Source organism: Hyla sarda, chromosome 7 (genome assembly GCF_029499605.1).
Source record: "Hyla sarda isolate aHylSar1 chromosome 7, aHylSar1.hap1, whole genome shotgun sequence".
Classification (NCBI taxonomy): domain Eukaryota; kingdom Metazoa; phylum Chordata; class Amphibia; order Anura; family Hylidae; genus Hyla; species Hyla sarda.
Window position 1 is genome coordinate 178,566,238 of NC_079195.1, and position 27,944 is coordinate 178,594,181.

General features: G+C 44.7%; 1 protein-coding gene across 2 annotated transcripts; it reads left to right on the forward strand.

Annotated features, from left to right (window-relative positions):
* The first annotated feature begins 1,546 nt into the window (after positions 1 to 1,546).
* LOC130282823 (oocyte zinc finger protein XlCOF7.1-like) lies at positions 1,547 to 26,265 on the forward strand. Of its 2 annotated transcripts, XM_056531630.1 has the most exons (9): positions 1,547 to 1,702; positions 10,757 to 10,852; positions 13,169 to 13,351; positions 13,462 to 13,537; positions 13,616 to 13,713; positions 13,829 to 13,922; positions 22,424 to 22,521; positions 22,599 to 22,710; positions 24,811 to 26,265. In XM_056531630.1, exons 2-9 carry the CDS (start codon positions 10,775 to 10,777, stop codon positions 25,575 to 25,577), a joined length of 1,506 nt encoding a protein of 501 aa, XP_056387605.1. In that variant the 5' UTR covers positions 1,547 to 1,702; positions 10,757 to 10,774; the 3' UTR covers positions 25,578 to 26,265. The 2 variants fall into 2 exon arrangements, with proteins under 2 accessions (XP_056387605.1, XP_056387606.1); XM_056531631.1 differs by lacking the exon at positions 1,547 to 1,702 and having other exon boundaries at positions 10,754 to 10,884.
* Positions 26,266 to 27,944: the final 1,679 nt, after the last annotated feature.

Here is a 27,944-nt window from a genome sequence, read left to right on the forward strand (position 1 = left end):
CAGGGCCCCTTGCACCTGTTTCACCCTGTTCATATGTTCTGCAGTGTACAGTGGTCCCTCAACATACGATCGTAATTCATTCCAAACGAGCCATCGTTTGTCGAATTCATCGTATGTTTAGGGATTCGTGCAATGTAAAGTATAGGAAGCTGTACTCACCTGTCCCCGCCACTCGTGATGGTGTCCCTGCCGCTCCCGATGGTGACCCCGACCTCCGCTGGGCTCTCCGCTGTCTTCTCCAGTCCTCCGCTGTCTTCTCCGGTCCTCTGCTGTCTTCTCCGGTCCTCTTCTGTCTTCCGCAAGGCCTTACTGGGCCTGCGTAGCGACGTCATTATGCCGCTGCGTACGCCATTCCTATTGGATGACGTGCGCAGCAGCGTATTGACGTAATCGGAGAGGGCCGAGAAGACACCGGAAGACCAGCGCTGGACCCGGAGGGCACCCCGGAGCATCGTGGAGGGGTAAGTAATACTTACTGCACCACACGGGGAACATTAAGCTGCTATCCGGCAGCCGCTTAAGCATTTGGCGCTGCCAGATAGCCCTTAATGCGATCGCCCCGCTATAAAAAAGCATCGTATGTCGATGCTGACATTGACATGCGTTGGCCTCTGAGAGGCCATCGTATGTCGATTTGATCATATGTCGGGGCCATCGTAGGTTGGGGGGTCACTGTATTGTATTATAAAATGTGTTGTAAGAGTTACGTCATGTGATTCTTACCCAGGAGGTACCAGTGACCAGGTGATCCCAAGAGTGACCTATGGGCTCCCTGCTAGTCTCCCCCATATAAGCCCTGGGTGGAGCTTCTCTCTCTTAGGCTGGATTCACATCACGATTTGAGTGTCCGCTGCACAGATACAATTTCAGAAGCTCAAATAGCCTGAAATTGTATCTGTGCAGGGACAGGTACTGACAGATACGGAGCCATTAACTATTATGGGGCTGCGGACTCTGCTAGTGACTACGATCTGGTCCTTTTCTTAGCATGTCAGATTTTTGACATAGACTGAAAATCGTGGTCTGCATTCAATTGTCCAGTCCTACTACAAGTCCCAGCAAGCCCTTCAGGTCTCTGTGTCACCTCCTTGGGCCCTGGCTGAACTGTATAGACTTTTTACCAACTGTCTTCCCTCAGTAAAGCTATTGCTATCCGTAACTTGGCGTCGGAGTCTTTATTGCCCCCGTGCCTAGCCCAGGATCCAGCAGTATACCTTTGGGTGGTTTTAGGCTAAACGAATACAAGGGGTTAATGCTATCTGTCCCGAGGGTAACAACATCTGCCCTCATCACACCAGGGTTTTCCAAACTAGTGTGCCTCCAGCTGTTGCAAAACTACAACTCCCAGCATGCCTGGACAGCCAAAGGCTGTTGATATATAGAGAGAACTCTGTTATTACAGCATCATCCACATTACTCCTGCAGGGGGTTAAACACACCCAGCGTTTATAATGCAGAGTTCTCTGTACAGTCCCCATTCTGCTGCATGACAGCACACACAGCACACATGATAACTGCTCCGGTGACGCCCCCCCCCCTGATCACATGACCGTGACATCATCGCAGGTCCTTTAGCCTCAAGAGTCCAGTATCTTCTGTTCTTGTTTCTTCCTGTAACAGGAGACCTGAGTGTCAATGTAATGTCTCCTGTATAAAGGGAACTATAGTCCCAGCTGCAGTGTGGGCTTTGGTGCAGTATTAGGTATGTATCTCATGTATTATCCATAGCTTTGTCTGGGTTTATGTTCAGCTGTATCTCTATTACAGCACCTAAAGGAAAACGGTCCAGGGTGCTGAATCTTATTTGGGCCATATAAGGGTGGTCACTCTGCTCGTCCTGGTTTAGGAACGGAATGCAAGCATCACAGTTAATAAGTACCTGTCACCATAGTGCATAAGTACATCTCCCATAGTGCAATTTCCCAACAGGAGAAAGTGGGCCGTTTCCCAGCAGGCATGACATCACTGAAGCCTTCTGGGGTACAACTTCCGCCCCCCTCACATTGCTGCAGCGTTGTGATGAGTAGAAGACCTCAGGCTCTGTGCATGTTTCTGTTTTGCTATCAGTGAGGCTTTCCCGCAGCTTTCAGTCTGCGCAGCTTTCTGTGAGAATCTGTGGAGCTTTCACTTTCTGTGCAGCTGTCAATCAAGCGCCATGCAGAGAAGCACTTCCTGAGTTCGAACTTCTGCCAGGTCGGGAGAAGACCAAACTCACCGTATTAATTTTGGCAGGGAACAGAACAGAGCCACCTAGTGGTCGTTTTTTCTATTACATTTTCACCCCTTAAGGACTCAGCCCATTTGGACCTTAACCCCTTAAGGACCAGGCCCATTTTTGCCTTAAAGGAGTAGTCCAGTGGTGATTCAGTGGTGAGCAACTTATCCCCTATCCTAAGGATAGGGGATAAGTTGCAGATCGCGGGGGGTCCGACCGTTGGGGCCCCCCGAGATCTCCTGTATGGAGCCCCGACAGCCGGCGGGAAGGGGGCGTGTCGACCTCCGCACGAGGCGGCGGCCGACACGCCCCCCTCAATACAACTCTATGGCAGAGCCGAAGCGCTGCCTTCGGCAATCTCCGGCTCTGCCATAGAGATGTATTGAGGGGGCGTGTCGGCCGCCGCTTCGTGCGGGGGTCGACACCCGCTATCTCGGCGGAGAGCCGGGGCCCCGTACAGAGAGATCGCAGGGGGCCCCAGCGGTCGGACCCCCCGCGATCTCAAACTTATCTCCTATCCTTAGGATAGTGGATAAGTTTTTCACCACTGGACTACCCCTTTAAGGACCAGACCAATTTTATTTTTGCATTTTCGTTTTTTCCTCCTCGCCTTCTAAAAATCATAAGTCTCTTATATTTCCATCCACAGACCCATATGAGGGCTTGTATTTTGCGTCACCAATTGTACTTTATAATGACATCACTTATTTTACCATAAAATGTACGGCGCAACCAAACAAATATTATTTATGTGGGAAAATTGAAAAGAAATCCGCAATTTAGCAAATTTTGGAAGGTTTTGTTTTCACGCTGTACACTTTCCGGTAAAAATGACATGTTTTCTTTATTCTGTGAGTCAATACGATTAAAATGATACCCATGATTATATTCTTTTCTATAATTGTACCGCTTAAAAAAAATCTCAAACCATTTTAACAAAATTAGTATGTTTGAAATTTCCCTATTTTGACCACCTATAACTCTCATTTTTCCGTATATGGGGCGATATGAGGGCTCATTTTTTGTGCCATGATCTGTAGTTTTTATCAGTATCACTTTTGCTTAGGTTTTACTTTTAATTGAAAAAAATTTTGAATAAAATGTGACAAAAAAGCAGCAATGTTGGACTTTTATTATTTTTTTACCAGGGGTGTGGAAATTTTATAAAAAACTACTTGTCCACGGGACTAAAATGGAGCAAAATCTACTTGTCCCTCATGACGATCCACTTGTCCGGCCAATTTTCGCTTTTACGCTCTCGTTTTTTCCTCCTCGCCCTATAATAGCCACAACTACCTACTATAATGATACCTTTTAATTTTTTAATAACATTCTCTGAACCAAAAAAATATATAAATATATATTAAGGGAAGTGAAATTGAAATAGTAAAAGATAATTTTGCAGATTTGGTGGTTTTTCTTTCCTGCGCCATTTACCTTGTGGTCAGATAACATGTTAGTTTTATACTTTAGGCGCCTGATTACAGCAAAATACCAGATTTGTATCGTTTACGTCATGTTTTACTAATTCTGGACTTTTTCTAATTTTTTTTAATTGCCATTTTTTAACCCCTGTAGCTTTATTTTTTTTCCGCATACCAGGCTGTATGAGGGCTAATTTTTTGCGCCATAATCTGTTTTTTGTATCGGTACCATTTTGGCATTGATCTGACTTTTTAATCGATTTTTAACTTTTTTTTCTGGGATATTATAAAAATTTCAAATCTGTGGTTTGGTATTTTTTTTTACATTTACCGTACGGGATACATAATTTTATATTTTAATAGGTTGTACAATTACGCACGAAGCGATACCAAATATGTTTATTTTTATGTTTACATGTTTTTATATAGGAAAAAGGGGTGATTTGAACTTTTAACATGGAAGGGGTTAATGCAGTGGTCTTCAAACTGTGGCCCTCCAGATGTTGCAAAACTACAACTCCCAGCATGCCCGGACAGCCAACGGCTGTCCTGGCATGCTGGGAATTGTAGTTTTGTAACATCTGGAGGGGCACAGTTTGAAGACCACTGGGTTAATGTGTCTTTCAAACTTTTATTAAAACTTTTATTTATTATTATTTTTTTTTTTTTGACACTTTATTAGACTTATGAGGAATCATTCGATTCCTCAGACAGATGAATAGATTCTATTGAACTCTATTAATCTGTCTGCTCTGTGATCCATTGATAGAGCCTAGTCCAGCCAGGATCTATCAATGACAGAGTGGGACTGGAGGAAGCAGAGGTAAGTCCTCCGGCTACCTTCATAATGGATCTCCCCCCTGCGATCACGCTGCAGGGGGGCGATCCACCCCACTAGCCCACCAGGGAGCATTCACATCTCCCTTTAGACGCCACTGTCAGCTTTGACAGCGGCGATCTAAAGGGTTAATAGCCAGCCGCGGTGATCGCCGCATGCTGGCTATTAGCGGCGGCCCCCGGCTACTGAGAACAGCCGGGGGCTGCAGAGTATGGAGCGGGCAGGAATCCCGAGTCCGCGCCATACTCCCCTGTGAGCGCCGCAAGCATCTCCCCGTGCAGACGTGCGGGGAGTGGAGGCAGAGGACGCAGGTCTGCACAGGGAGAAAGAAGCCACGGCCCCTCATCTCCCCCCGCACATCTGCAGAGCAGATGGAGTATGGAACGGGCAGGAGTCGGGAGCCCGCTCCATACAGACTGCAGATCCCCGCACTTGTCAGGTCCGGCCCTGCTTGCCCGAAGCCGGGCTAAGGGCCGGACAAATTCACCTGCCCGGCGCCCAAAACTGCTAGTCCCGGGCATCGGGCGATAGAAATTCCACATCCCTGTTTTACGTTTACGCCGTTTTCCGTACGGGATGATTAACAATATATTTTAATAGTTCAGACTTTTATGCACGCGGCGATACCAAATATGTGTATTAATTATTTTTTTTTGCTTTTTGGGGGTAAAATGGGAAAAACGGACGTTTAACTTTTTTATTGGGGGGAGGGGATTTTTCAAATTTTTTCACTTCTTTTTTTTAATACCTTTTATGTCCCCATAGGGGACTATTCATTGCAATCAGTTGATTGCTAATACTGTGCAGTGCTATGTATAGGACACAGCACTGCTCAGTATTATCGGTCATCTTCTGCTTGATCTCAGACCAGAGCAGAAGACCCCGGGAGACGGCCGGAGCCAGGTGAGGAGACCTCCGGCCGCCATGCTGGATGATCGGATCCCCGCGGCAGGGCCGCGGGCGATCCGATCATCCATTGAAAGTACCGCAATGCCGCAGATGCCGTGATCTGTATTGATCACGGCATCAGAGGGGTTAATGGCGGACATCCGCGCGATCGCGGATGACCGCCATTACCGGCGGGTCCCTGGCTGCTGATAGCAGCCGGGACCTGCCGGGCATGACGCGAGCACCGCTCTGGTGCTCGCGATCATGTCAGCGCCTAAATGTACGTCATGGTGCGTTAAGTACCACGTCACCATGACGTACATTTACGTCCATTGTCGTTAAGGACTCAGCAAATTTTATTTTTGCAGTTTCGTTTTTTTCCTCCTCGCCTTCTAAAAATGATAACTTTTTAATATTTTTATCCACAGAGGGCTTGAGGGCTTGTTTTTTGCGTGACCAGTTGTCCTTTGTAATGACATCACTCATTTTACCATAAAATGTATGGCACAACCAAAAAATACTATTTGTGTGGGGTAATTTATAAGAAAACCGCAATTGTGCACATTTTGGAAGGTTTCGTTTTCACACTGTACAATTTATGGTAAAAATGACATGTTCTTTATTCTGTGGGTCAATACGATTAAAATGATACCCATGATCACATACTTTCCTATTATTGTACTACTTTGAAAAAATCTCAAACTTTTTAACCAAATTAGTACATTTAAAATCCCCCTATTTTGGCAACCTATAACTTTTTCATTTTACTGTATAAGCGGCGGTATGAGGGCTCATTTTGTGCGCCGTGATCTGTACTTTTAATTGGTACCACATTTTGCCTTTTTAAAACTTTTAGTACATTTTTTATAATTTTTTGGGGGAATATGATGTGACATAAAAGCAGCCATTTTTAAACTTTTTTTTTTTTTAACGTTTACGCCGTTCTTCGTACGGGATCATTAACCCCTTAAGGACGCAGGACGTAAATGTACGTCCTGGTGAGGTGGTACTTAACGCACCAGGACGTACATTTACGTCCTAAGCATAACCGCGGGCATCGGAGCGATGCCCGTGTCATGCGCGGCTGATCCCGGCTGCTGATCGCAGCCAGGGACCCGCCGGCAATGGCCGACGCCCGCGATCTCGCGGGCGTCCGCCATTAACCCCTCAGGTGCCGGGATCAATACAGATCCCGGCATCTGCGGGAGTTCGCGATTAAAATGAACGATCGGATCGCCCGCAGCGCTGCTGCGGGGATCCGATCATTCATAACGCCGCACGGAGGTCCCCTCACCTTCCTCCATGCGGCTCCCGGCGTCTCCTGCTCTGGTCTGTGATCGAGCAGACCAGAGCAGGAGATGACCGATGATACTGATCTGTTCTATGTCCTATACATAGAACAGATCAGTATTAGCAATCATGGTATTGCTATGAATAGTCCCCTATGGGGACTATTCAAGTGTAAAAAAAAATGTAAAAAAATGTAAAAGTAAAAGTAAAAAAAAAGTGAAAAATCCCCTCCCCCAATAAAAAAGTAAAACGTCCGTTTTTTCCTATTTTACCCCCAAAAAGCGTAAAAAACATTTTTTATAGACATATTTGGTATCGCCGCGTGCGTAAATGTCCGAACTATTAAAATAAAATGTTAATGATCCCGTACGGTGAACGGCGTGAACGAAAAAAAATTTTAAAAGTCCAAAATTCCTACTTTTTTAATACATTTTATTTAAAAAAAAATTATAAAAAATGTATTAAAAGTTTTTTATATGCAAATGTGGTATCAAAAAAAAGTACAGATCATGGCGCAAAAAATGAGCCCCCATACCGCCGCTTATACGGAAAAATAAAAAAGTTATAGGTCATCAAAATAAAGGGATTATAAACGTACTAATTTGGTTAAAAAGTTTGTGATTTTTTTTAAGCGCAACAATAATATAAAAGTATATAATAATGGGTATCATTTTAATCGTATTGACCCTCAGAATAAAGAACACACGTCATTTTTACCATAAATTGTACGGCGTGAAAACGAAACCTTCCAAAATTAGCAAAATTGCGTTTTTCGTTTTAATTTCCCCACAAAAATAGTGTTTTTTGGTTGCGCCATACATTTTATGATATAATGAGTGATGTCATTACAAAGGACAACTGGTCGCGCAAAAAACAAGCCCTCATACTAGTCTGTGGATGAAAATATAAAAGAGTTATGATTTTTAGAAGGCGAGGAGGAAAAAATGAAAACGTAAAAATTAAATTGTCTGAGTCCTTAAGGCCAAAATGGGCTGAGTCCTTAAGGGGTTAACATTATAATTTGATAGTACAGACATTTATGCATGCGGCAATGCCAAATAAGTTTATTAATTATTTTGTTTTACACTTTTGGGGGGTAAAATGGGAAAAAGGGACAATTTAAATTTTTATTGAGGGAGGGGATTTTTCAGATTTTTTTCCTTTTATTTTTTACATTCTTTTTTATACCTTTTATGTCCCCATAGTCCCCTATTTATTGCAATCACTTGATTGCAGATACTGAACAGTGCTATGCATAGGGCATAGCACTGATCAGTATTATCGGCTATTTACTGCTCTGTTGTGGTCGATCACAGACCAGAGTACAAGACCCGAGGAAGGGGACCTCCGTCTGCTGTTCTAGATGATCGGATCCCCGCGGCAGTGCTGCAGGCGATCCAATCATCCATTTTAGTGACCGCACTGCTGCAGATGCCATGATCTGTATTGATCACGGCATCTGAAGGGTTAATGGCACACATCAGCGCAATCGCTGATGTGCTTCATTACCAGCGTATCCCTGGCTGCTGATTTCAGGTCATGTGCAGGATGTAAGTGTACGTCCTGGTGTGTTAAGTACCACCGCACCAGGACGTACATTTACATCCTGCATCGTTAAGGGGTTAAACATATTTATGTTATGTACCGAGCTTCTATGTACCTGACCCTTCCTCCCCCCCCCCCTAACTTTCCCTTCCTGGCCCCTCCCCCCTCCCCCCTTTGGATTTTGGTTTAAGTTGACCTTTATATGGCATTAATCCTTTGTTATTGCACTAGTTCTGTTACTTTGCAAATGATGTACTATATGATGGGCAACATTCTTAAGCTTCACTAAATTTACTCCGTTTGATACTAAACATATTTATGTTGATAATTTTAAAAGCAAGTGAATGGGGAAGTGTCTGCTAATTACACAAGGAACACTATATTAAAAGTTTTATTTGGTGACAGGTAAAATTTAAAGTAGAACTTTGGGAATTTATTTTATTTTGCTATTATGCCCAGGCTGCAGCCACTAAAGTAATAAACCTTTAAGGGGTATTCTGGTTTAGGAAAATCTATCCCCCTATTGGTCTGATCACGAGGGGGCTGACTGCAGGGCCCCCCCCCCCCATGATCTCCTGCATGACACTGGCTCTTTTTGTGCACAGACCAAGGGTACTTGTTGTAACGCCTAGCGCTCCGGGTCCCTGTCCCTCCCCGGAGTGCTCGCGGCGTTCTTCTGCCTGCAGCACCCCAGGCAGTCCCGCTATCCGGGGGCGCTGCTCTGGTGTCCCCGGCGGTGATGTGATCCGCGTGGCGGGACGTGCCCGCCCGCGGGGTCGCATCCCGATCCTCTCACCTGCCCCGTCCTCCTTCAACTCCATCCCGACGCGCGCGGCCCCGCTCTCTAGGGCGCACGCCGGCTCTATGAAATTTAAAGGGCCAGTGCACCACTAATTGGTGCCTGGCCCAATCAGTGTAATTACCTCCAAACACTACATAAACCCACTTCCCCTTCCTGTCCTCGCCGGATCTTGTTGCCCTAGTGCCCTGAGAAAGCGTTTTGTGTGCATCTCTAGCCTGTGTATCCAGACCCTTGCTGTTGCCCCTGACTACGAACCTTGCCGCCTGCCTTGACCTTCTGCTACGTCTGACCTCGCCTTGCCTTGTCCTTGTGTACCGCGCCTGTCTCAGCCGTCAGTGAGGTTGAGTCGCTATCTGGTGGACCGACCTGGGGGTTACCTGCTGCAGCAAGTCCATCCCGCTTTGCGGAGGGCTCTGGTGAAAACCAGTAACCTCTTAGATTCTATTCTCCTGGTACGGCCCACGCCATCACCTCACTGACACAGAGGATCCACTCACGTGTCCAGCCCGCATACCAGTCCGGACCCTGACACTTGTGTGTTTCTGGCTCTTCCATAGAAATGCATGGAGGTTGCATGTCAACCCTGTTCCATGCATGAGGAGAACTAGAACTGTGCAGTCAGACCCCCTCAATCAGACACTAATCCCTTATCCTTTGGACAGGGGTAGATTTTCCTCATTCAGACTATCCCTATAGCTTACCTTTGGCGTCAATGAGATCACTCTCCCGTCCCCCGGTTTGGTCTTCTTCTGGTGTTTGATGCCTGACACATTACACTGCGGCTCAGCTAATCGCTGGCCACAGCTATATTCTGTCACGCCTGGTGATAGGCTGAGAGGTAGTGTGATATAATGGGCCAAGCACCAAGAAGAAGGCCGGGCCCATTACAAAACACTCTAGCTCAGCTTATCACTGACTATGAAATTGGTGGGGCCGGCGATTAGCTGAACCTGTAGGGGAGCCTGTGGATAGGGTATAATTTAGTCCCCAGATTATCTCTTTAAGTATACTATTATCTTTCATTATTATTGTTTGAGTATTGTCTTAATACTAAAGATTCTTTGCAATGCTGTTGTCAGGATTGACTGGGAGAGACAGGGAGAGTGAGCCCTAAACTGAGCCTAAAACCACTCTCCCTGCCTACTTGCCCATCCATCCTAAACGATGGATCAACAACTGGGTGCCGGTCCCTTCCTGCCCTAAAGTGGAGTGGAGTAAAAACACAAATACATAGTCAGTCACAGGCCAGAAACGAAAAACTACTAGACAACCAGATATACCAGACAGGATATAAATACTAACAGGACACTGTTCACAAACAGGTACAAGTAAAAAGGAAAAAGATCAGATCAACCACACAGAATATATATATATATATATATATATATATATATATATATATATATATATATATATATATTTGCTAAAGCAAAAATAGTAGATATAAAGCTCAAACAAAGAGTTTTTCACCAAGAGCTCCATAGCAGCATGTCAAGCAAGTAGCAGCAAGACATGATGTTAATCACCAGCTCAGAAGCTAGACTGAGCTGGCCTTATCTAGACACACCCAAAGAGCTATTGGATGAAAAGCCAAAGGCTTTAACTATTCCCTGGCCAGGGAACATAAAACTGTTCAGACCACCAAAATCAAATGGCAGTCTGAACATAACCCAAAACAGACATTACAGCTGCTTCATGTTTTCACATGCTATTAATATGAATCTTGACCAATAACTTCTGTTCATACAAAATAGGTTCCTTTTCCTGCAACAATGGACATAAATGATGACAAGATTGCTGGGAGAATATTAAATCTAACCCTTGAGGTCATCTATCTGCTAACCGGAGAGGTGAGGAATTCAGCTAGAAATACAACTGGGAGGTGAGGTATTCTGTGACATTTTACAGCAAAACCTCTCCAAAAGACCACCTCTTCTAGAAGACCACACTTTATCCAGTCACGATTTTTATTGACAGATTTTCAGTTTCATATTTATTATGCATACCACCCCCTAGAAGATGACAATTGTGCTTTTTTGGGTTGTTGTCTCAAAGGTTTCACTGTTATATCTGTATTAGTAAAGCAGAAGTAGGCTCTGAGGCTGGAATTCCACTTGTTTTTTTTGGGGGGGGGGAGGGGGGGGGGAATGGCAATTCTGCCGCATGGTGTTTTTTCAGCCAAAAAACGCTGAGGCCAGATGTTAGCTGTAAGTCAATGAAAAAACGCAAAATTATTTTTCCACTTTGCTTTTTTTAGTTTTATCCTTTTGGTGTTTTTTTTTTTACTCTTTTTCAGCTCCTTGGCGGTTTTGCTAAATGTTGAGGCTATGGCGTTTTTTCCCCCAAAATCGTGCCGTTTTTCTCCAATAGAAGTCTATGGGAGTTTAAAAAAACGCCACGAAAAACGCCATGTGGGTTTTAACTTTGGTGTTTTTGCAGGCGGTTTTTATCCTTTTTTTTTTTAATTTAGCGATCCAAAAAAGTGATGGAGATACCTTTTTTAATACAATTTCGTAGGGTACCATTAAAAAGTTATAATAAAAAAGATACAGTAGTAATGGAAAAAAATTGTATTGTAAAGAAATTTATCTTTTTTATAACGAAATTTTTAAACAGGGATCAATTTATGTGTGCGGGCAGGATAATAAAAATGTAGTGTGTGTGTTTCACTTTTTATTGTTTGTTTAAAAAATTTTTTAGGTAGTACTACTACTCCCAGCATGGAACTCACTGTTCTCCAGGTCCGTTGCGATCCTTTTGTGTAATGTATAGATGCGGCTGGCCGCTCTTCTATGGTCCCCTGCACTGCCTTATAAAAACACCTATTCATATTTCCCGCAGAGAGCTGTGATTGGCCAGATGGTTCCAGCCAATCACAGCTCTCTGTGAGATATATGAATAGGTGTATATATACGCCAGTGCAGGGGTCCATAGAAAAGCGGCCGCCCGCATCTATACATTATACAGGAGGATCACAGCGGGTGTCAGAAGTGACAACCGCAGTGATATGCCCTTAACTGCAGGTACTACTGCTCCCAACATGGAACACACTCTGCTCCATGCTTGGAGCTGTAGTATCTGCATTAATAGATCGCAACAGGTGCCAGAAGTTACACTCGCTGCGATCTGTCTATTTATGCAGGTACTACAGCTCCCAGCATGGAGCAGAGTGTGCTCCATGTGGGGAGTAGTAGTGCCTGCAGAAAAGGACAGATCACAGCGGGTGTCACTCCTGAAACCCGATGCGATTGTCCTATCTATTGCAGAGATGCGAAGCTGCTTTCTCTTGCTCTCGCATCTCTGCACTATACTCTGGCTGGCCACTCACTCATTCATATTTCCCTCTGAGAGCTGTGATTGGCTGCAACCATCCGGCCAATCCCCACTCTGGGTGGAAAATATGAATGAGTGATGTTTTATTCACATCACTGGCCGGAGTACAGAGCAGAGATGCGAGCGCTGTACATAGCCGCTCCGCATCTCCGCTATTTATCGATGATCGCATCGAGTGTCAGGAGTAACACCCAGGGCGATATGTCTATTAGTACAGGTACTTCTACTCCCATCATAGAACAGTCTGTTCCATGCTGGGAGTAGTAGTACTTCCTAAAAAATGTAAAAAATAGAGAAAAAAATTGTGAAACACACACACTTTATTAAATAAATTTTTTCCCATCCCTACTGCATCCTTTTTTTTTGGTACCCAACAAATTTTGAAAAAAAACGCCAAAGGGGCCAAAAATGCAAGTCCCACTCAAATGCAAAAACGCCAGAAAAAAGTCAGATGCAGGAAATTGCACTGGCGTTTTTTCTGTGAAAAAAGCGCAGGAGAAACAAAACAAGTGGAATCCTAGCTTAAAGAAGCACTCTGGATTTTTATTTCTAATAAAGCATATGTATTATTATATAATAAAGTGAAGATTCCTGGGTATTCCTGTAAGACCTGCAAAGGACCAGATGTTTTTTTATCATGTCCTGTTGCCTACAACCATATAATGCAGCTGAGCTGGATTGAAATAAATGACATTGCAGGAACACTTAAGGTGAGTTAGCATTATATGGCCGAGTGCTTCTTTAATTAGAGCATTGGAAAATAAGGTTATGTTGTACAATGTAGTGTAAGATATGACTCTTCCAAGAAATGTATTAGTGTTCTTAATGTGTAGGGTTATGTTTTAACAAAGAAGATATTTAATGAACATGAGAGTTGTGATGATAGCCCAGGAAGATTGAACAGGACTCAAAGTCCCATCATGGTGCCCCCTTCGAACTTGCTAACACAGGAGAAAAACAATGAACAGAAGATCTTACAGCTCAGCAACAAGATTGTTCATCTTTTAACTGGAGAGGTGAGCGCAGCTGGGACATTATATAGTAACACCAGGGACGGTGTATGGTTGATGACCTGATCATGTGGCTTGCCAGGTTCCTAGAAGGATGTAATTGTTCATTCACACAGGTTTGGGAATATTTAGAAGGTCACAAGGATGTGCACAAGGAAGTCAGAGAACATGACCAGCCTCTCACATCACAATGTAGGAAAAAACTTTTTACTGACTTTTATCACCCCATTTAGATAATATATTATGGTACTCATTGTTTTTTTCAAACAGATGAATCCACTAGGAGAAATACACCAGTAAGATATCCCAGCCCTCCTTATTCCAAGGATTGTCCAAAGGAAGAGCACGATAATTTACAAGATTGGCAGGTAGAATTAAGTTAAGTTCTTACCACTGGAGATATCAATGTGGAGTGTGCAAATAAAAATTCTCCTTTTATATTAATAAGCACTTAAGATAGTATGCTTTATGGTTATCACTAAGGATGAAGACTTGCTTGATGTTAAATTTGAAGAAGAGGAAGCATATGGCAGGAGTGATGATCAATACAAGGAGGAAACTTCTGCCATCAGCCCTGGTGAGTAATAATACCTTAAATGGGCACTGTCATTAAAATTATTATTATATATATTTTTTGGGGGTATAATAAAGCAGGTAAAATTAATAAGATTTGTAATTTAATCCCTGTAAAAAAAATATATTTTTATGTCACTTTCATGGCCTTATAAATCTGGCCACTTGGGATCTCCCTTCTGGTCCAGACCGCATTCCATCTGCTCAAAAATACAGACTTTGGACTCCTGCTGGATTGGCAGGAGACCAAACTCAGGAAGTGTGGTCTGGGCATAGGCAGTGAATAGCACTCTCTCTCTGCCTGTGTATGAAACAGGGAGAGTGAGTGCTATTCACTGCCTATGGCCAGACTGCACTTCCTGTGTTTCGTCTCCTGCCAGGAGACCAAAGTCTGTGTTTTTGAGCAGACGGAATTCTGTCTGGACCAGAAAGGAGACCCTCTAGTGGTGAAATTTATAAGGCCATGAAAGTGACATAAATCTTATTTATTTTACCTGCTGTATCATATGCAAAAAAAAAAAAAAAAATTTAATGACAGTGCCCATTTATTTTCCCTGTCCTTATTCTCTGTCCTTTGGGCTCTTCTGAAAAACCTGAATAAAAAGGCCCCACTAACTACCTGCTTTTTATCCCATAAAAAAACAGGCTCAAAAATAGGACTTGCCAAAAGCTTCCCTTGGAAGAGATATGCACTTCCTGGAACCTGGTGTCCACAGGAAACTTAGGGAAATATGGTATTTCCTCTGTCTCACAATACATATAGTCTTATTTTGGACATTGTAACTAGTAGTGCTGCTTTACATGACATTGTAACTAGTAGTGCTGCTTTACATGACATTGTAACTAGTAATTGTCACAATGCCGGCTGGCAGGTAGTGGATCCTCTGTGCCAGAGAGGGATTGGCGTGGACCGTGCTAGTGGATCGGTTCTAAGTCACTACTGGTTTTCACCAGAGCCCGCCGCAAAGCGGGATGGTCTTGCTGCGGCGGTAGTGACCAGGTCGTATCCACTAGCAACGGCTCAACCTCTCTGGCTGCTGAAGATAGGCGCGGTACAAGGGAGTAGACAGAAGCAAGGTCGGACGTAGCAGAAGGTCGGGGCAGGCAGCAAGGATCGTAGTCAGGGGCAACGGCAGGAGGTCTGGAACACAGGCTAGGAACATACAAGGAAACGCTTTCACTGGCACGATGGCAACAAGATCCGGCAAGGAAGTGCAGGGGAAGTGAGGTGATATAGGGAAGTGCACAGGTGATAACACTAATTGGAACCACTGCGCCAATCAGCGGCGCAGTGGCCCTTTAAATCGCAAAGACCCGGCGCGCGCGCGCCCTAGGGAGCGGGGCCGCGCGCCGGGACAGGACTGACGGAGAGCGAGTCAGGTACGGGAGCCGGGGTGCGCATCGCGAGCGGGCGCTACCCGCATCGCGAATCGCATCCCGGCTGGAGGCGGTATCGCAGCGCCCCGGGTCAGTGGATCTGACCGGAGCGCTGCAGTGAGGAGAGTGTAGCGAGCGCTCCGGGGAGGAGCGGGGACCCGGAGCGCTAGGCGTAACAGTACCCCCCCCCCTTTGGTCTCCCCCTCTTCTTAGAGCCTGAGAACCTGAGGAGCAGACTTTTGTCTAGGATGTTGTCCTCAGGTTCCCAGGATCTCTCTTCTGGACCACAACCCTCCCAATCCACTAAAAAAAAGGTTTTCCCTCTGACCTTTTTAGATGCCAGAATCTCTTTGACGGAGAAGATGTCCGAGGAGCCGGAAACAGGAGTGGGAGGAACAGATTTGGGAGAGAAACGGTTAATGATAAGTGGTTTAAGAAGAGAAACGTGAAAGGCATTAGGAATACGAAGAGAAGGAGGAAGAAGAAGTTTGTAAGAGACAGGATTAATCTGGCACAAAATTTTGAAAGGACCAAGATAGCGTGGTCCCAACTTATAGCTAGGGACACGGAAGCGGACATATTTAGCGGAGAGCCATACCTTGTCTCCAGGGGAAAAAATGGGAGGAGCTCTTCTTTTCTTATCCGCGAACTTCTTCATGCGTGATGAAGCCTGTAAGAGAGAATTTTGGGTCTCTCTCCATATGATGGAAAGATCACGAGAAATTTCATCCACAACGGGCAGACCAGAGGGCAAGGGGGTAGGGAGGGGGGGAAGAGGGTGACGGCCGTACACCACGAAAAATGGGGATTTGGAGGAAGATTCAGAGACTCTGAAGTTATACGAGAATTCGGCCCATGGTAGAAGATCTGCCCAGTCATCCTGGCGGGAGGAAACAAAATGTCGTAAATAATCACCCAAGACCTGGTTAATTCTTTCTACTTGTCCATTGGATTGAGGATGATATGCAGAAGAAAAATTTAATTTAATCTTGAGTTGTTTACAGAGAGCCCTCCAGAATTTAGACACGAATTGGACGCCTCTATCCGAGACGATCTGCGTGGGCAACCCGTGAAGACGAAAAATGTGTACAAAAAATTGTTTAGCCAACTGAGGCGCTGAAGGAAGACCAGGAAGAGGGATGAAATGTGCCATTTTGGAGAATCGATCAACGACCACCCAAATAACAGTGTTGCCATGGGATGGGGGTAAGTCAGTAATAAAATCCATACCAATCAGAGACCAAGGCTGTTCGGGGACAGGCAGAGGATGAAGAAAACCAGCGGGCTTCTGGCGAGGAGTCTTATCCCGGGCACAGATAGTGCAGGCTCGCACAAAGTCCACAACATCCGTCTCCAGAGTCGGCCACCAATAGTAGCGAGAGATGAGTTGCACAGATTTCTTGATGCCCGCATGACCTGCGAGATGGGAAGAGTGGCCCCATTTGAGGATTCCGAGGCGTTGGCGTGGAGAAACAAAGGTCTTTCCTGGAGGAGTTTGCCTGATGGAGGCTGGAGAAGTGGAAATCAGGCAGTCAGGAGGAATGATGTGTTGCGGAGAGAGTTCAACTTCAGAAGCATCCGAGGAACGAGAGAGAGCATCGGCCCTAATGTTCTTATCGGCAGGCCGAAAGTGAATTTCAAAATTAAATCGGGCAAAGAACAGAGACCACCTGGCCTGGCGAGGATTCAGCCGTTGGGCAGACTGGAGGTAGGAGAGGTTCTTGTGATCGGTGTAAATAATAACTGGAAATCTTGATCCCTCCAGCAGATGCCTCCATTCCTCAAGTGCTAATTTAATGGCTAGAAGCTCTCGATCCCCGATGGAGTAGTTTCTCTCCGCCGGAGAGAAGGTCCTAGAAAAAAAACCACAAGTAACAGCATGCCCGGAAGAATTTTTTTGTAGAAGGACAGCTCCAGCTCCCACAGAGGAGGCATCAACCTCCAATAGGAAGGGTTTAGATGGGTCAGGTCTGGAGAGCACGGGAGCCGAAGAAAAGGCAGACTTGAGCCGTTTAAAGGCGTCTTCCGCTTGAGGAGGCCAAGACTTGGGATCGGCATTTTTTTTGGTTAAAGCCACGATAGGAGCCACAACGGTAGAAAAATGTGGAATAAATTGTCTGTAATAATTGGCGAACCCCAAAAAACTTTGGATAGCACGGAGTCCGGAGGGGCGTGGCCAATCTAAGACGGCAGAGAGTTTGTCTGGATCCATTTGTAGTCCCTGGCCAGAGACCAAGTATCCTAGGAAAGGAAGAGATTGGCATTCAAACAGACATTTCTCTATTTTGGCATAGAGTTGATTGTCACGAAGTCTCTGAAGAACCATACGGACATGCTGGCGGTGTTCTTCTAGATTGGCAGAAAAAATCAGGATATCGTCCAGATATACAACAACACAGGAGTATAAAAGATCACGAAAAATTTCATTAACAAAGTCTTGGAAGACGGCAGGGGCGTTGCACAGGCCAAAGGGCATGACCAGATACTCAAAGTGTCCATCTCTGGTGTTAAATGCCGTTTTCCATTCATCCCCCTCTCTGATGCGGATGAGATTATAAGCACCTCTTAAGTCCAGTTTGGTAAAGATGTGGGCACCTTGGAGGCGATCAAAGAGTTCAGAGATGAGAGGTAGGGGGTAGCGGTTCTTAACCGTGATTTTATTAAGACCGCGGTAGTCAATGCAAGGGCGTAGAGAGCCATCTTTTTTGGACACAAAGAAAAATCCGGCTCCGGCAGGAGAGGAGGATTTACGGATAAAGCCCTTTTTTAAATTTTCCTGGACGTATTCAGACATGGCAAGAGTCTCTGGGGCGGACAGAGGATAAATTCTGCCCCGGGGTGGAGTAGTGCCCGGGAGGAGGTCGATAGGACAATCATAAGGCCTGTGAGGAGGTAGAGTCTCAGCTTGTTTTTTGCAAAAAACATCCGCAAAGTCCATATAGGCCTTAGGGAGACCGGTTACGGGAGGAACCACAGAGTCACGGCAAGGGTTACTGGGAACCGGTTTTAGGCAGTCCTTGGAACAAGAGGGCCCCCAACTCTTGATCTCCCCAGTGGACCAATCCAGGGTTGGGGAGTGAAGTTGAAGCCAGGGAAGTCCAAGGAGAATTTCAGAAGTGCAATTGGGAAGGACCAAAAGTTCAATCCTCTCGTGATGAGGTCCGATGTGCATTAGAAGGGGCTCCGTGCGGAAACGTATGGTACAGTCCAATCTTTCATTGTTTACACAATTGATGTAGAGGGGTCTGGCGAGACTGGTCACCGGGATGTTGAACCTGTTGACGAGAGAGGCCAAAATAAAATTTCCTGCAGATCCGGAGTCCAAGAAGGCCACAGCAGAGAAGGAGAAGGCAGATGCAGACATCCGCACAGGCACAGTAAGACGTGGAGAAGCAGAGTAGACATCAAGGACTGTCTCACCCTTGTGCGGAGTCAGCGTACGTCTTTCCAGGCGGGGAGGACGGATAGGACAATCCTTCAGGAAGTGTTCGGTACTAGCACAGTACAGGCAGAGATTCTCCATGCGGCGTCGTGTCCTCTCTTGAGGTGTCAGGCGAGACCGGTCGACCTGCATAGCCTCCACGGCGGGAGGCACAGGAACAGATTGCAGGGGACCAGAGGATAGAGGAGCCGGGGAGAAGAAACGCCTCGTGCGAACAGAGTCCATATCCTGGCGGAGCTCCTGACGCCTTTCGGAAAAACGCATGTCAATGCGAGTGGCTAGGTGAATGAGTTCATGTAGATTAGCAGGGATTTCTCGTGTGGCCAGAACATCTTTAATGTTGCTGGATAGGCCTTTTTTAAAGGTCGCGCAGAGGGCCTCATTATTCCAGGATAATTCTGAAGCAAGAGTACGGAATTGTACGGCATACTCGCCAACGGAAGAATTACCCTGGACCAGGTTCAACAGGGCAGTCTCAGCAGAAGAGGCTCGGGCAGGTTCCTCAAAGACACTTCGAATTTCCGAGAAGAAGGAGTGTACAGAGGCAGTGACGGGGTCATTGCGGTCCCAGAGCGGTGTGGCCCAAGACAGGGCTTTTCCAGACAGAAGGCTGACTACGAAAGCCACCTTAGATCTTTCAGTGGGAAACTGGTCCGACATCATCTCCAGGTGCAGGGAACATTGGGAAAGAAAGCCACGGCAAAACTTAGAGTCCCCATCAAATTTATCCGGCAAGGATAGTCGTAGACCAGAAGCGGCCACTCGCTGCGGAGGAGATGCAGGAGCTGGCGGAGGAGATGATTGCTGAAGCTGTGGTAGTAACTGCTGAAGCATAACGGTCAGTTGAGACAGCTGTTGGCCTTGTTGCGCTATCTGTTGCGACTGCTGGGCGACCACCGTGGTGAGGTCAGCGACAACTGGCAGAGGAACTTCAGCGGGATCCATGGCCGGATCTACTGTCACGATGCCGGCTGGCAGGTAGTGGATCCTCTGTGCCAGAGAGGGATTGGCGTGGACCGTGCTAGTGGATCGGTTCTAAGTCACTACTGGTTTTCACCAGAGCCCGCCGCAAAGCGGGATGGTCTTGCTGCGGCGGTAGTGACCAGGTCGTATCCACTAGCAACGGCTCAACCTCTCTGGCTGCTGAAGATAGGCGCGGTACAAGGGAGTAGACAGAAGCAAGGTCGGACGTAGCAGAAGGTCGGGGCAGGCAGCAAGGATCGTAGTCAGGGGCAACGGCAGGAGGTCTGGAACACAGGCTAGGAACATACAAGGAAACGCTTTCACTGGCACGATGGCAACAAGATCCGGCAAGGAAGTGCAGGGGAAGTGAGGTGATATAGGGAAGTGCACAGGTGATAACACTAATTGGAACCACTGCGCCAATCAGCGGCGCAGTGGCCCTTTAAATCGCAAAGACCCGGCGCGCGCGCGCCCTAGGGAGCGGGGCCGCGCGCGCCGGGACAGGACTGACGGAGAGCGAGTCAGGTACGGGAGCCGGGGTGCGCATCGCGAGCGGGCGCTACCCGCATCGCGAATCGCATCCCGGCTGGAGGCGGTATCGCAGCGCCCCGGGTCAGTGGATCTGACCGGAGCGCTGCAGTGAGGAGAGTGTAGCGAGCGCTCCGGGGAGGAGCGGGGACCCGGAGCGCTAGGCGTAACAGTAATGCTGCTTTACATATACATCGTGTCTCAAAAACATGGAAATAACCATTTGGCCAACTAATCCAACATGATGGCATTCAAGATGGCCTCCATGTTGAAGACATGGCCTAACAGGTTTCCCTTTCCCCTACAACTTTTACCTAAAATCGGACTATTATCTGCCATTTTTATATGGATAATTCCTTATTTTACTCTTTTCTTACTTGAGACACTCTGCTCCTTTGAACATCAGGTAAGGACCCGAAAGAACCTTCTGTCCTCAACACAAAACCTGATTTACAACTTCTAGCAGTTCTTACTGATTTTTATATAAAGATTAGGGATATGTAAATAAGGACTTTATTTATCTGTATTAGTTATTGGCTTATATTTTTATTTTCTTATTTTTAGTTGACATTACAAGTTACTATATTTTCTATTTTTTCTTTTTTATAAGCCATAACTCTTTAATGATTCCATCAACAAAGCTATATGAGGACTTTTACTTTGTAAAGTGTGCTCTTTAGGATAAAACTGACATGTTATTTGTGGTCTGTACAATTACAACAATACCCCATTTATACAACTTTTGATTTATTTTACTACTTTTAGAAAAATAAAAAATTGCCCTATTCTGACCCCTATAACTTTTGTATTTTTCTCTCTATGGAGCTATGTGAGGGCTCAGTTTTGTTCCATGATCTGGTTTTCTAGGAACCATTTTGGGGTAGATAGGACTTTTCAATCACTTTTCAATCACTTTCCTTTTTTTCTAGGATGTAACCAAAAATCAGCAAATCCGGCCATCAGTATTTTTTTTGCTTCTGAAGTTCACTGTGTTGGTTTCAATAACAATATTAGTTTAGTAGTTCAGATTTCTGCACATGCCAATACCAAATGTTTTTTTTTTTTTGTATTTTTATTTAATGAAGATTTTTTTTTTTTTCCAAAATGAGTAAAAGGTGTGATTTAAAACATTGTAGTCGAGTATTTTTTCCCCCTAATAAACACTTAAATTCTCCTAGGGGTCTTTTTATAAGTAATCATTTGATTGCTTATGCAGCTCAACAGCTCAATGCAGTGCTTTTGCATTGCATTAAAGGGGTTATCCACCATAAGATGATTTTAGTACGTACCTGGCAGACAGTAATGGACATGCTTAGAAAGGATCTGGAGCTAAATGGCTATGTTGAGAGATTACCATAGCATTGGACGCCGACCACCGTCTCAGAGACATCATGCCCACAGGGGGAACGGCCCAGTAGCCAGGCAGCCCTACTGCTGCCCGATTAAGCCCCTGGCTCCGGGCCACACCACCCTTCAGCCAAAGCATCACAGTAACAATGACTGCCACAGAGAACCACACCAGTATGAACACTTACCATGTGCTCCCTGCCAGAGGGCTGGAGGAATGTTAGGAGGAAACCCTTATGCAGTCTCCTGCTAATAAATAATAGTAATAATATGTACATATGGCGATCGTAAAGGGGTTCATATTTAATTGTGCGACAGCTTGTACTGTCCTGTCATCATAGGACCACTGTAGTGTAAACACAGCGACAGTCAGTCAGACCACAGTCTACTGTAAATGCTTTATTTAACCTGTAATAAAGTGGATTTTCCAACTAAAATAAATGTTCTTTGATTTCTAAAATGTTCTTTGATTTCTATACTTTGGAGCCAAGGGGGCCAAAGTAATTTAGGTTTTTAGCCTTCACTCCTCCTCTGTGATAATCTAAGTACCAAGCTCAGGTCTGTTTGTTGGAGTTTTCTATATTACTTATGATGTGGGTATACATTTAGCTGAATTACTGGGGGGTTTTGGACTGTAATGTAATACAACTGTCTTGGCTCCATTTGGTTGGTCTTTTTGCTGTGTAACATTCATATACATCTTTATTATTTTAAGGCATTCTGCTTCATGCTGCTGTCTGCATTTATTGCAGAGACACCTAAACCCCAGAAAATAACCTTTTTACACCTAGTCCGCCCATTACCTATAGATGATATATTATGTTACTCTGTTTTCTTTTTCCAAACAGTTGAATCCACTAGGAGAAGTAGGCCAATAAGATATCCCAGCCCTCTTTATTCCAAGGATTGTCCGAAGCAAAAGCAGGATAATTCACAAGACTGTGAGGTAGATTGGAATGAAATTCTTACCACAGGAGATATCGAAGTGGAGTGTAAGCTACTTCAGTATGTTTTATTACTTAGGATGAAGATTTGATCGATATTAAAGTTGAAGTATTAGAGGATGAAGAAGAGGATGCATATGGCAGGAGTGATGAGCAGTACAAGTTGGAGTCTCCTAGTGCCGTCAGCTCTGGTGAGTAATAATACTTAGGTGTCTCACATATATATATATAGTCACAGATGGTCCAGATCTGCAGAATGTTCGATCGGAGAAAAGATTCAGTCAATGAGCTCGGGGCTTGGTACTGCCCTATATTACTTAAATGCATGTGCTGATTTACTGTCTAGTAAATGTACATGATGACCCTTATTTACTAAGAGTGTTGTGTAGGTTTCTTTGTGGGTTTTAATTCCCTACAATTTATTTTCCACGGTATTTACTAAGCTTTCCCTACAGTTTTCACTTTCCCTACACTTTCCTTTTTTTTTTTTACACATGCTCTGATCTGCAGGGTTTTCCTCAGCTGAAATCCACCACATTTTCTGTGGAAACTTTAGTAAATATGTTGGGATTTTGGGAAAATGTCGGGAACACGCCCATTTTCTGTGACCACGCCCCCTTTTCTGGCGGTCACGCCCCCTTTTGGGGTTTTCTTAGCAAAATGGAGAGTTAGTTGGGGTTTTTTCAATTCAGGCGCAATTTGAAGGGTGCATTCACACCATGTTTTGGGGATACAGCGGGGGAATTTCGAAAAACAGTTGCTGCTGTATGCCCCCCCCCCCCGACCCATGCAGCACCCCATTAATTTGAGTGAGCTGGACGTAACCAGATCAGTTTTATTGCCTAAAAATTTTGCAGACCACGGTTTTAAGTCCGCCAACAAAAGTGGATATGGGCTAAAAAATTTGGACTCTGTCTGGCTCATTCGAATGAAAGTGTTGTGGCACGGGTCTGAAGGGGATGTGGCACGAGTCTGGCGGGGATAGGGCACGACTGGTTTTTAAATTTTCCCGATGGATCCAGCTGCCATATCCCCAAAATGTTGTGTGAATGTGCACTTACAATGGCCTCAGGTTACAATATTTTCAACATACAATGATCTCTTCTGGACAGTCCAGATGCTATGGACAGTCCAGATCTGCGAAACAATGGCTGAAAGATCTGACCAATCAGAATGGGCATTTCACTGGTAAAACACCTGTATGGCTGAAGTGCATGCACTGACTGGCTTTCTTGTGGCGCCTGCAACAGTACAGGGAGGTACTACATATTCTGTACTACTCTTCACCTGTGCCAGGGTTTGCTGCTCCTTTAGACACTAGGGGGGAGATTTATCAAAACCTGTCCAGAGGAAAAGTTGCCCAGTTGCCCATAGCAACCCATCAGCTCGCTTCTTTCATTTTTGAAAAGGCCTCTGAAAAATGAAAGAAGGAATCTGATTGGTTGCTGTGGGCCACTGCACCACTCTTTCTTTACACAAGTTTTTATACATTTTCCCCTAGGTGAGGTCGGCTGTATTTAACTTTTTTAGGACCTTGCATGTACTATACAGGACCCTGAAGAAGCTCCTGTCTTCTACATAGACATTGATTACAGCTTCCAGAAACAATTTCTTTGTTTTATTTTTATATGTAAGGATTTGCTTTAACTGTATTAATTATTTACTTACTTTTCTTTAATCCTCGCTTATTCTTCTATTTTTGGATGACATTTTGGGGCTTCAGAACCAATTATCAGGTTTCCATAAAGTTATGGACTCAACATACAATGGTCATCCTGGAACCAAATAATATTGTAACTTGAGGGACCACTGTACTACTGCTATTATTATTATTATAAGGAATTCTGATTCTTAATACAATGTTGGAAGAATATCTTTTCAATAGATCATCACACAACTGTATGTATTTCTTGCAAAGACACTTAAACTCCAGTAATCCATTAAGTAGTCAACAAAATCTGCAGTCAGGCATCATGTTGGTCCAAGAAATTAAAGGGGTACTCCGCTGCTCAGCGTTTGGAACAAACTGTTCCGAACGCTGGAGCCGGTGCCAGGAGCTCTGTCCCCTCATGATGTCACACCCCGCCCCCTCAATGCAAGTCTATGGGAGGGGGCGGGACGTGATGTCATGATGGGGGCAGGGCTATGACGTCACGAGCTGCCGGCTCCAGCGTTCGGAACAGTTTGTTCCAAACGCTGAGCAGCGGAGTACCCCTTTAATGGACCTTTGTATATATATTAATATACTGCATAAAGAATGTGAAACCTCTGCTTCTATTTGTATTTTGTAGGAGATGGGAAGTATAACAGGGCTGTCGAAGAAGGTCCAATTTTATCTACTATTTGTGACGTGAACAGACAAGATGTTGCAGAGTTTGAGGAAACTCAGGTCCCTTGTGGAGCTGATATAGCAGGGACACTTCTATCACATAGTACAACAAATATTAATGCAAAATCTCCTACATGTAATGATCTGTTTCCATATTTTGTCTGCTTTAAAAAAAAATCAAGTCTTATTCCACAAGAGACAACTGCCATGGGTAAAAAGTCATTATCATGCGCTGCCTGTGGAAAATGCTTTACCAAGAAATCAAGTCTGGTACGTCATCAGATTATTCATACTGGCGAAAAGCCATTTCCTTGTTCTGAATGTGGGAAGAGCTTCAAAACAAAGAGTGATCTTGTCAAGCATCAGAAAACACACACGGGAGAGAGACCTTTTTCATGCACTGAATGTGGGAAATGTTTTTCTGGTAAATCTAACCTTTTGCATCATCAGCTCATCCACACAGGGGAGAAGCCATTTCCATGCTCTGAGTGCGGCAAATGCTTTACACGTAAGCAGCAACTTCTTGTTCATCAGAGGACACATACAGGAGAGAAACCATTCTGCTGCTTGGAATGTGGGAGACGTTTCGGTAGGAAGTGTGACCTTGGTTTTCATGAGAAAACTCACACTGGGGAGAGGCCATTTTCATGCTCCAAATGTGGGAAAAGTTTTATTCGTAAGTTTCGTCTTGTTTATCACCAAAAGTTTTGTACACGTGAAGAGGCATAAATATAAGTTTGGGGAACACCCACTTTTGAAAGGATTCTCCAGTTTCATTGAAATAAATGAACTGCTGCCTGATAGGGCAAAAAGATGATAAAATACACTGTATTTACCTCGTCTGCTCCATCGCCAATGCTTCTGTCCACCCTGGTCCCTCTGCTTACTTACCCAGATGATGAGCTGTCTGGCCTTTACTTAACTTGCTGCAGCCAATACCCAAGGCTACAGTGTGTTCTAAACATCAGCAGGAAAGGGGAAACAGCTCATCATCAGGGTTAGTAAACCAGAAGGGCTGGAGCAGGTGAGGTTAATACACTTTTTTTGTTGCTCTGTGCAAGGAGACTGGTGACCCCCATACAAAGTGGTGGTCAACACGCCCCCTCCATGTATTTTTATGGAAGCGATGGAGATACACAAACACTGTATCTCCAGTTCTCCCTTAGAGAAGCAATGGGGGGCTTGTTCGATCACAGCTTTGTGCGAAGGTCGACACAGCTCTGCTTATGCGGAGAGTGGGGCACCATGCGGGAGATCGCGGAGGTCAGACTGCGTTGGATGGGGGATAAGTTGTTTAGCACCCCAGTACTCCTATAACTAAAATGTTTATGTAATTTTTTTTAATTTTATATATCACTATTCCCGAAATAAATCCTGAAAGCATTTTTGTCATTTTTACAAAAATGCGCCTATAAGATTTGCAATTAAAATAAAGAGAAACTATAATTTCTTTGTTGTGGCAGGATCCACTTTGAAACTCTCGGTAACACCATAGCCTGCTGCTAAAATGAGTGATCTACGGATTTGCCAGAAGTCCTTGCTTGCAGTCTACATTTTCCATATGGCTCTGTTGATGTAACATTTAACATGTAACATTTGGCGTATACACCAGGAAAAACTTGAGACCAAATGTGCCTATAGCAGGGGCGTATGCAGTATTTTCACCATACTGTTACTACATAAAAAGTGACTATACACAGACAAAAATCCTCCTGTACGGTAATAAATACCAGTTCTACATATTATGTGAAGACCATATAAGTGATAACTATTTAGCTACATCCAATTACTCACAGGTGATGTCATTTCACAAGTTTATAGGTGCCCCAGTTGGTAGGTTGCCCAAGTAGGTAGGTTTCTCCATCCAGCACGGTGTAGAAGGTAAAATTGCAGTTTATTCTACCAGACAAATCCATTCTATATTTGTCCATTTTAATAAACTGCAGTTTTACCTTTTACACCTCGCTGGAGTGGAGTCTATCTTATGTATCTACTACGACCTTAGTAGTTGCCATAATTCTGTGCTGGAAGTGAAAGTATGTATACCTCGGCTCCTGGCTCCCCCACAGTCACCAGCTTTCTTCTATCTTTATCCTGCAGCCACTAGAGATTTTAGAACTCCTCCACCCTCAGGACGCAAGTAGGATGAGCAATGTCATCCTATTCATGTGCGTCCCGAAACGCTCCGGACCTTCAGTAGCTGAAGGCATAAAGCTCCTTAGGCCAAGCTTACAGTTTAGAGCAGCTCTCATTCAAGTAATCCACCATAGTGTTTAAGAAGGTGGTTAAAACCATGAAACCACCCCTGACCCATAGGGCCCATAGCCAAGAGAGTGTTTTTATTTTATTTTTTTTAATCCATCAACAAATCGCCATTTTCCTGTCTCCTCCTAGAAAACCAATGATGTCCTATAGGGGCAAAACACAGGATGAGCCTCCAGCACATATAGTTTAACAACCTCCTCTGTGGAGGAAAGCCGAGCATCACACAACCACTCGGGAGAAGATGTGCATGTCACATGCTTTCCACTCATTCCCTGGCTGCTAATACAATGATTTGTGATTAGTCAGCTGCATTTCAAAGGTGGCCATTTTGCCGTAGATAAGTGCAAATGGGATGAAACACGAAATTTCACTTGTCAGACAGCATCATCTTTTCTATTGTTAGTGAATGCATCTTTATAGATGGCCTTAAAACGTAACTTTTAATAATTTCAGGTAAAAGATTATAATTCACAAGAGCAGGAGTTTAGAAAAAGCTAAATGTTGCACAATAGACCAGGCCAAAGGATAAAACGTGTTATCAACTGTATAAGTAGACATCAATTCACACTAACTGTGGTGAATGGCGTCAATGTCTCCATTCACCAGGGCATAATGATTTTACCATCACAGCTGTAGAGGCTATGGATGTTTAGGTATCCACCTTATGTTGAAAATGGGGTCAAGTGGAACCACGTCCAGCCTTCCTTGTTGGGGTAACCTAACATACCCGACATATGATTGACATCTGAAATACAGAGTTTTGCAGGACATTCATCTGACACAACTGTTTCTCAATGTGGGGCTGCTGCTGAATGCCTGCAAGTGAACCAG